A 10,633-nucleotide genomic window follows, 5' to 3' on the forward strand; every position below is an offset into this window, starting at 1 on the left:
GACATTGCCTCAGCCACTTATTTACCAATTACGTATTACATTAGGACAAAAGTCCACAAGAATGTATATAATTTTCATCTTCTAGATGTTACCAGTCATCCTCAGGACAGTACGATTGTCCTGTATTATGTATTATGCCAGAAGGGACCAAGCTACTATTAGAAAGGGGCAGGGACTCACCTGACAGGTGAGGTCATTCACCTAGGGAACAGGTGTAGTAGCTCTTAGACCAGAAACTAGAAACACATAAGAGAAGCCTAGATAAGCCCTGTGTCATCAAGGTATGTATCCTGGTGACCAGTTCTCTTAATAAGATGGCTCCATCCTCTGGAAACTGATCTGGTAAGTGAGGAGTCCATCTGAGAACAGTACCTTCAAAGATAGGAGAGACCAGCCCAACAAAGTAAAAGTATAATTACTCATATTCCCTGGGAGTAAGCTGGATTTAGTGGCAAAAGAAAACTATATAAGGCAGACTGTGTTTAAGGTCATTGCCTTTTCTTTTACTTCCCTAGTATTGTGAAAGGTTTTTTTGACACTTCAGTCATGTCAAGGGGGCACCAAGGGGTATTTAAGCAGGAGATTTGAAGGCAAAGCTATGGATCTATGGAGGACTGCTGATAAATGGCAGGGGTGACAGAGTGAAATAATGCCAAAGCACAGGTAGTGTTAGTATATACTCTTCCTCCTACTTGGAAATTTTCCTCTCATCATGACATCTCACTTTTGGAGTTTGGTTTAATAAAGAAGATAATTATCTTAGACTTTAATTAGTAGGTATATCTTGTTTCACTAATACAAGATCAAGTGCTCAGAGGACAAGGGCAATATTTTCTATCACTGGAGGAGCCAGAGTAGAGTTAACTAGTAGGGATGCCTGGATTCTAATTCCATCTCCCCCACTAACTTAGCTATAGGATTCTGAGCAAATGGGAGGGTAGGGGGAAGATACCAACGGGAGCCATGAATCGTATGGTAATTGTTCTAAACTACTTTAATAGCCTCTAAAGGCCTGAGAATCTAAACTCCATTAAGTACATCTTTCCAGAGTATAGAAAAGAAAGAATTGGAATAGAAGATCTCTAAAATCTTTTTTGTACCTCGAAATCAACAAATATTTATTGACTAATCATGTTTAATTTGTGTGCAAAACATGTACCATTCTCTTATAGTGTGAAAAAATATAAGTTGTTAAAATTGAATACCTCCCCTATCTGAAGAAATGCATCAGAAAAAGCTTTACCCTTAACCATAAAATAACCAGCATGCGTTTTTAAAAACATAAATCAGATGATGTCAGTGTTCTGCTTTGATATCCTCTGATGTCAATGCCCTGTTTAATACCCAATGCCATAAAATGGTCTATAAACCTATGTTATACGGCCCCTGTCTACCTTTCTGACTTCATCCCTTACCATCCTCCCACTTTTTCACTAAGCTCCAGGCACCATGACCCTGGGTCTAATTTTTGGACAAACCAAGGTCTTTTCTACCCCAAGACCTTTGCACTTACTATTCCTTCTGCATTGACTATTCTGTCTTCCAAATCTTCCCAAACTGGTTTTTTCTCATCATTCAGGTGTCAGTTCAAATATCACCACTTTGGAAAGGCCTTCCTGACCACTCTATCTGAAGGAGCATCCTTCCCCAGACACTCTCTAGTCCATTTATTTTCTTCGTGGTACTCATCATTATATGAAGCTATTTATTTATTTACAGGTTACATATTTGTCTCCTCCTATTAGAAAGTAAGCGCCAAGAAAGCAGAAGAGCCCAGGATAGAACCTGACACAAAATTTGGATTCAATAAGCATATGTTGAATGAATGAATGAATGAATGAATGAATGAATAAGAGAAGGATTCTACCTCTATGCAGAAATGTGTTAAATATTTTTAGAATTATAGAGGCTCTAGTGAAGAGAGAGGATTTTTTCTTTCTTTCCAAAGCATCCATTTTGTTCTTTTTTATGCCGTGAACCAGAAAACATTCGCCAGATTGATGCCTGGAAAATGAAAACAGCAATTCTGGCACAGAAATAACTGGTCTGAGCACCTCTGGCTTGAGCCAGATCTATGACTTTCTAGGGAGCTGGCAACAAAGTCAGAATGTTAAAATAAACAGCTCTGATGCTGAAAGTAGAATACTGGTATTTTGATTCTGGAAAGGCTAGTCCAAATCAATCTTAGCTCTTCACAAAATTTCAGCAAAGTCAATAACCCCATCGCAAGTGAAGTACCATTTGCATCAAAATGAAGTTACTCATCTTTCAATAGGCATTTCTAGATTATCTAGGGATAGAACCATCCTCCTCAAACGTAACTAATGTAACTCTTGCTTTCAATTTCTTTTGGACATAATTCTCTTTCCTATTTACTCATGAATCTTGTTTGCAGCCTTCTAACGAGCACAAGCATCATCTCTCCTGCTTCATTAAACTCTTCCTTAGAAGTCAAAATAATGCCATTGGCCTACTCTGAGTTGGCCTCCTCATGAAAATGAGTTTGCACTAAACCACGCAGCCCACCGTTGTGTCCTGGATGGTTAATATTTGGAATGGGGTCATGGGGCAAAACGTCTTCTCTGTGTAATATCTAAAGTTAAGAATCCTGACTTTGGCCTTCTAAGTAGCACCCAAATGCAAATGTGTTCTTAAGTCCTGTAAAAATATTTCTTCATATTCTCCACCAAATTTAAGTAACTCTCTGCAGAAAAGACTACACTCAAACTGTTCCATCATCAATGTGACAAAGAATAGTTACATAAACACTTGGAATATTCAAAGCAGGCCAAATAAAAGCCAGCGTTAGTCACAGTTTTCATTAGACAAGTCTCATAACTATTTTTAAAGTTTAACTAATGGAAAGCTATGTTTTAAAATGTCAATTTCATGAAATTAGCCCATAGTCCACAGGACTTAAACCCTACTCTCTCAAAGTGGCACCTGACATAATAACAAACTATTTTTCACCCTGAAAGCGTATCATGAGGATTACATCTACTCACACTAAATGAATGGCATGTGCATTCATGAACTGTTCCGTAGGAGTGAAAAGCCAAAAAGGGGGACTATGTTTTCCTCATCCTTGTAGAACAGCATCTGATGATGATGATGACGACACCGATGAGGTACATACCTACTATGCGCCCACTCACTGTTCTAAGAGCTTCACGTGTCTTAATCGTCATAATACCTACACTTGGGCAGTAAGTTTTACTGTCATCTCATTTTATACATGAGGAAATCCAAGCACAGAGAAGTTACATAATTTACTCAAGATCACCCAGCAATTAAGTAGCAAAGGATCCAAACCCAGGCAGCCTTATCCAAAGCTCAAGCTCTTACCACACAAAAAAAATGGGCAAGTGATATGTATAATATTTGTTGAAATACACATTAAAAGTATTTGACCAATGGCTTTTAAAATGTATACCTTTTTTTAATGCAAAATATATCTACCCTTTGTTCCCATTTGTCCAACCAGTGAAAGTATAATGAGGTACAGGCAACAGACTATAAGCAATTGAGAGTAGAAAATCTTTTTTTCAATCTCTTTAATACTTCATAGTGTCCTACCAAGAGAATAGAGCCAAAGAATCTAAGACTCCTTGGAAAAAAAGGAAATCAAAGATGGTAGGGCAAAGACAGCCAGGGTGAGCTGCTGACCAAAGTATGTCAGAGATGAATATTCTCCTCTCCACTTAACTGTTCTGCAGTGACGCTCTAAGCACTGCAGCACTGCCAGCATTAAATTGGAGCTCGTGAATGCCATGCTGCAAAAGTCACCAACAACCAAACAGGAAAATACTTCCTTTACTGATTTCATTCATCCCAGGGTCCCTAGCGATTTGAGAGTTAACAGAATCTGGAAAAGGGCCAGCTTCACCACTTATTGTTGAGTAGCCTAGTCAATAAATGAAGTTTACTTTAGCCTCTTAGTCCTCAGAATGGGTAGTACATATAAGAAAAGGTGATCATAAATAGTCCTTTGATGTTCAGAAACACCTACTACTTAACCTCCTTTGGCCAACATAAGTATCGACTGAATCAGCTGAGTCTGATTGTTATATATGGTTATTTAAAAAATCCAGACCATACAGTGACCTATAGGGAGAAAAGAAGAAAAAAGAAATCTCATACCTCTAAAAGATGAAACAAAAAAATAATATAATACATTCTGGAAAGAGAAGGGGGAAAAATAGCTTTCTTTGGTTCCAAGTGAGCTGACTACAGAACTAAGATAAACACTGCAGTGCACGGGAAGAAAAATCTATCTGAGTAACTGAAACAGCAGCTTCTGCAACCGCTAGTACCTAGGCACCTACCTTCCCCATTATATAACCAAACCATGGCCTTAATAGGCCATCATACTGTATGTCAACAGCTGTTAGGCACATCTAAGCTGTCAGCATTTAAGAAACCCTTCCAAAGTGGATTCAGATAAGCACGGAGCAGGCCAAAATATGCTCATCATCCACCCAGACCATATGACAACTCCTTGTGAATTAAGCTTCACTCATGTCATCAGAGTAATTTAAGCAGCAGAAGATAGGGCACTTGTAACTGTAACTAGAAAATTGCACACTGCTACAGAAACACAAATGAGTGCTGGTGTGGTCCCGTCACATATGCAACTCATTGAACTCATTGTCCAAGCCATTTCAGTCTCATTCAAGGTTTTGAATATTTCCATACATAGGAATTGCATAACTGCACACCACAGACGATCAAAGATAAAAACCAACAAAAACAGTGACACCCGTTTATAAACAAGCCAATGTTTAAAATGCTGCATTCCTAAAGGATACCAAGGCCTCAAGGCCTCAAGGCCTCAGAGAAAAACTAAGACACACACACACACACACACACACACACACACGAAAATTAGAAAGCGGGTAGACCAGCCATAATTAGCCACTGGCTTTGCTGACTACTGAAGATAGAGATGTCTTTTATATATAAAGCCAAGAATCAACTGTTTGCAATTACATTTACAAAAACATTCAAACCTGTCTGTCACAATTTTTATCAATATTTTGGTATATCCAAGGGCTGGAAGATACAAAATTCTTTAAGTCATAGATACCATAAATTAGGCAACCAATGAAGTTCATGGAGTCCATCCTCCAGAGGTCAGAGCAAAATAATCAGGAGCGAAAAGTGATTACTTAGAAAGGGGCGGGGTGGGGGGGTACAAAAAAGGAAATACCAAAACAAGGAACAAGGCTCCAACAAGAAGAGTTGTTTGTACACGTAAGTTTGGCTTGGTTAACAGTAAACAGAACTGGAAACACTGGGGGCTGGGGTGGGGGGTGATGCACTAGTCTTGGCTCAGTCTACTCCCCACTCAGGGTCTGAGCATAACATAGGGAACCTCAGACTTTGGTATCTCCTGCAGCTCAAACCTGCAGACTTGAGGCCCTCTGATAAAAACTAACAGAAAAGCTGAAGGGGGCCCCCCAGAGGAAGTGAAACTGACCAATCAATTTTCCACAGCCACCAACCCTGCCACTCTGGTAAGAAGGGCCCCCTGTAGCCTTTGACAGAAAGGAGGGAAAAAGGAACTTCAGGTTGTAACTGAGCAGGAGAGAGGCCTAGATAAGTCACTGGCTTCTGAAAACAAGCGACTGCCATAAAAGCAAAAACAAGGTAGTGATGACAACCAGAGGCTAGGCTGAGGAGGTGAGGGGAATTGATGTGGCTTTGGTAAAAGCAGCAGCAGCAGCAGCAGCTATAAGGGTTCTTCATTAGTCAGGTTGAGGGAAACAAACTGCCGGTTTTAAATATAGTGAATGACTACACTGAAGTATTCATTCAAGTGAGAGACTGAGCAAAGAAAGAAATTTGGAGTACAGATGGGCTTTGTGGGTCCAATGGAAATCAAATGATTCCTCCTGATGTTTTAGATTCCAATACTCCCAATGAAGAAGGAAGGCTACAGGAAAGAGCTGCCCATATTTCCTTGAAAAGGGAATTTTAACGTGTAAAATTTTGTATGTATACAGATATGGCTTCCTAACTGACCTTGGCCAATTTCACCACTACAGCGCCACAAATCCCTTGAGAACCAAGGGCTCAATGAGTGTCAGCCTGCAGTGCCCGGGTGCCTCATACCCCTCCTCAGTCACCACTGAAAGCTCACCATGGGGTCTACAACTCCAGACCCTCCAACAACTGCAACCAGCCATCCAACTCTCCCAAATTGTTTAACTCCTGGTTACCTAGTGCCACCAGAAACCTGGCCCCCCACTCTGTTCCCTGAGCCCCTTCCTGCGGAAAAGCAAGTAATTTCCCCCCAGTACCCCCGTGTTCTTCATCACCTCCTCTAATGATTCTGTCTGTCCTCAGGCTTCCATTCCCACCATCCATCAGCCCGGACGATCAAGTGCTGACTGGTGTGTCATTAACCCGTTCCCTCGTCTATCCCGGCACGCTGCAGCGACCACACACCCCTAGGACCTGCCCCAGCCGTCCTTGTTCCCCTTAGAAGCCCCCTCTGCCAGCTTACTCTTGTCTTCCGCAATCCTCCGGGTCCACATTTCCTGTGCCCCTGCCCTCATTCCCTCAGGATTTCCTAATTGACGGTGCCAGCCTTCTTAGCGTGGAGTCTCGCGGCTCCGTCGGAGTTCCGAACCTCTTTCCAATCATCCCTCCTACCGCCCTCGGTACAGCGCCGGGAACCCCCTCCTCACCCCCGACTCCGCAGCTCCCCAGGTCCCCCAGCTCAACACCCCCCCGCGTCCCTTCTGCCGTGGAGTTTCCCCGTCTCGGTCCCCAGTGTCCCCTGCCTTCTCGCCCTCTCCTCACTCCCCTCGACAGCCCCTTACCCGTTTCCCCGGTCCCCAACGCTCTCCAATATCCCAAGCCCTGCTCGCTGCGCCGACCCTCAGCCTCGGTATCTCGGGTCTCCTGCCCCCGCCACACTCGGAGGACGGTCCCGAGCTGCGCAGCCCCACAGCCGCCCGGTCCCCCCGCGCCACTACCTTGGCCTTGGTGACGAGGTGCGTGGCCCGCTTGACCACAGCGAAGTTGCCCTTGCCGATGGTGCGGTCGATCTCGTAGTAGCCGATGCGAGCAGGCACCGGACCACGGGAGGCCGGGGCTGGGGGACGCGGCGGGCCAGCCGCCGGGGACACAGCAGCGGGGGCGGCCGGGGGCCCCGGGGCGGGCGGTGGCAGTAGGCGGCCGGCCGGCCCGGCTCCCCCCGCTCCGGCCCCGGCAGCCCCGCCAGCTCCGCTCGCCGCCGCCGCCGCCATCTTGTTGTGCAGTGAAACCTCCGGGACCGCGGGGAGCCGGCGAGGGGGAGGGGGCGGGGGGCGGGAAAAGGAGGGGGGGGTGTGCGGACGTCACTCGGGGGGGCGGGGCGCCCGAGCCGCCGGGGCCCGGCGCCATGGCAACTGCTCGTCACGTGTCGACGCGCGTCACTGCCCAGAGCCATGGCAACCGTGACCTCACTGGCGAGCTCGACCTTCCCGCGTGGGCCCTGTTCCTCTGGCGCTGGCTCCCGGCTGCCCCCCTCTGGGGATGAGACAGTGGGCACCGCAAGTGTACCAGCCAGTTCCAAACCGCTGCAGCGTTCCGGAACCCGGGGTGCTTTAAACCTGACCCAAAGCCAGCCCCGTGGCCCTTGGAATCGCTAAAGTGACCCCTGCAGTGACCTATGTCCCAGTTCAGCAATGGTCCAGCCTCCCTTAAAACAAAATATTGCCTCATCACCAAAAATACCAGCCTTGTCCCACTTTAGCCCTTGAGGCCACAAATGCAGGAATAACTACCGTATAGAAGCAACTGTAACTAAGTTGGTAGCGAGGGGGATTTTTCAGTAAAATTCCTTCCTCCTTCAAAAGCCAGCTCATCCGGTACAACCAATCTAATTGTCACCAAATATAGGGAAATGGAGAAACTAGGATTTGCGTGTTCGAGGGCGGAGAAACCAGCCCAAACACGCATTCCAATTATTGGGTGGATGAGGGCCAGAGAAGGTACGTCATTTTCCTTCCTCCCACCCCGTCTCTGAACAATTCTATAGCTAGATGACTGTCCTATTTCTGTCACTTGTATAACCCTGACAAAGCAGTGGTGCACATTGTCCAGTGAGCCACATCACGGTTAAAGACGAACGGTCTGTTAGGCAAAGTAAATAAGAAAGTAATAAAATAAAAAATTCCATCCTTACTAGTGACTCTCCAAGGACAATGAAGGTGATCAAATTTATCTTTTTCTTCCTTCCTCTGTTATCTGGCATTCCACACCCTGTAGAGCCTCTCACTAGCTCCCAAGTGTCCCCCTAGTTTTTCTCCCCCTCCCTTTATTAAGTAGATTAACAGCTTTAGGCAGGGATGCGGAGGGTTAGGCAGGTGGGCTGTCAATAACAAGATGAGGAGGGAGGGAAAATTGTGAACATTTTCGTGTTAAAATGTATTCCTTCCCAGTCCATCCACATCTGTGTCTCTCTCAATGGCAGAACTGTATCGTCATGTCATTGCATGTACAATACACTGTAAATGTGTGAAAAGGAGAGTACATGTTTACTCTCTCGGACAAAAAGATATTTACAAGCACTCTGATTCCCCATCTGACTATGCGTAATGGCTGGGACTAGGATGAGACAGGTCACTCTGCAATTGTCTTGGATCAATTCCCTGGTGGCTGTTCCAAACTGCCAACACAATTAACACTAATTGTCTTCTTTACTAGCAAGTAAGCATAAGGATGAAGTGGACCTTGGCTTCTTGCACTCGTTAAACCTTTTCATTTGTTGAGATCATTCAATCCCAGATAAATAATGAGGTGTGGCCAGCCTCTCGTAGCACTTCATTGACCCCACTCACCTGCCTCTAGCAAGGACTGTACATTAACTTTGGTGCTGGGCCCCAGGGTCCCAGTGGTACCATCTCCCTAAGGACAGGAGGGGAATGGAGGTCTCGGTGGAAACCTCCGAGGCAAGGAGAGGCGAGGAAAAAAATCTTTTACTCTGGAGGCTCACAGTGACTTCATAGCCTCTCCTCTACTCGTGGAGATCATTTGAACATCAAGTATGGCAACTGCTGCTGCTCTCTGGAGGGTATAAAAATCAAAGAAGCCTCTGGGAAGCATCTAGAAAATGGAGTATTGGTCTAACCTCCAAAGAAGAAGAGACAGATCATTCTCGTCCCTAATAATGGCCAGCATGTGTATGCTGCGTGTTCTATCATTTGTTTCCTGCCTATATGGATTGAGGACAGTAGATGGTATATCCTATTGAGACTTGGACAAAGACTTACTGGAGATCTCCCTGAAGAGTTCTCTTTGGTGAGAATATAGAAAATTGGGGAGGGGATTGTTTAACAAAGATCATCAGTGGGAAAAGGAAAACAGTATAAATGTGTGTATTTAATAAGGATTTATTCAGTACCAAAGACTCAGGTTTTGGGAGGAATTCAAAGTCAATAATACCAACAATTTGCTAGGATCTATGCTAGGCAGTTTACATAAGTAAACTCACTCCTCAACAACCCTATGAGATGGATTATATTATTATTCCCATTTTGCAGATAAGGAAAACGAGGCACAGAGGGATTGAGATAATTGGCCACAGTCATAGAGCTAGAACATAGTAGAACTAGGATGCAAACCCAGGTAGTTTACCTCTGGAGCCTGAGATCTCCCCCCACTGGTTTATAAACCCTGTCAAAATAGGAGCTACTAGGAAAAATTGTTTCTCGGGAAGTGCAGAGTGACTAAACTCAGTTTAGATCCAGGGAAGAAAATGACTTTGAGAGTCCTGGAGAGCAGGACAGAGCAGGCACATAAGCATACAAATAAAGAACAACAGACTACAAAACTGAAGTACCTGTGATGGCTTAACTTGTAAATAGCACCACAAAGAGATGTGTAGGTATTTTTGCTGCCCTTAGGAAGCAGGAGGTGTTCCTGCCCTGCTGCACACTCAGAGGAGTGGCTTGAGGGCTGAATTCTTGGAGCCCCTCTACTCCAGGGTGCAGGCAGAGAGCTAGCCACCACTTAGTTCTTGGTCAGCCTCCGTAAAACTCACCCTTTTCTAGAAAATCAAAAGATGAGTTCAAAGATGAAAATGAGACATTTTCCTATGTAACGTCATTGTCTTGTTTCTAGAATTTGAAAATGGCACACAAAGGCATTCTTCATGGATAGGATAGGCCCTTAAAAACTTCTAGACGTGATGTAATGCCTCTGAGGACCTGAGGCCTGACCTGAGAGTAATATAAGTAGTAGGGGGTAATACATTAACTCTTGGATGATTTTAAAGTCCTGCTTAACCCATCTTCAGGGCAGTTTACCAGGAACCTGAAAGAAAACTGCAGCCGCATAATATAGCTCCACAGATTCTCAAAGCCATCAAGACACTGAAGAAAGTCCTCACTTTACAAAAGCCTCACTTTACATTGTCCCAGCTCATTACTGCTCTGGAAAAAGCTAACATTATATGAGCATTCAGTTGATGCAGAAGCATATTCAGAAATTCTGTATGCCAAAAGGCAACATCATAGAATGTTTACATGCTACTTATTCCCAAACAAGGAAGTTATTAAATTAGCCAGTTATAAATTCTGCTATCACATGGAAACAGAGCACTGGTGGATACACATTATCTGAGCACTCAGTGTGCCCTGGT

General features: G+C 44.5%; 1 protein-coding gene across 2 annotated transcripts in view; it reads right to left on the reverse strand.

Annotated features, from left to right (window-relative positions):
- SIK3 (SIK family kinase 3) overlaps positions 1-7,256 on the reverse strand; it is a 241,643-nt gene extending 234,387 nt beyond the window's left edge. For both annotated transcript variants that reach the window (XM_033119067.1, XM_033119066.1), the window contains exon 1: positions 6,984-7,256. In XM_033119067.1, the coding sequence (XP_032974958.1) occupies positions 6,984-7,256 (273 nt within the window). The remainder of the gene's footprint in view (positions 1-6,983) is intronic.
- Between the last annotated feature and the right edge of the window lie 3,377 nt (positions 7,257-10,633).

Source organism: Rhinolophus ferrumequinum, chromosome 11 (genome assembly GCF_004115265.2).
Source record: "Rhinolophus ferrumequinum isolate MPI-CBG mRhiFer1 chromosome 11, mRhiFer1_v1.p, whole genome shotgun sequence".
NCBI classification, from domain to species: Eukaryota; Metazoa; Chordata; class Mammalia; order Chiroptera; family Rhinolophidae; genus Rhinolophus; species Rhinolophus ferrumequinum.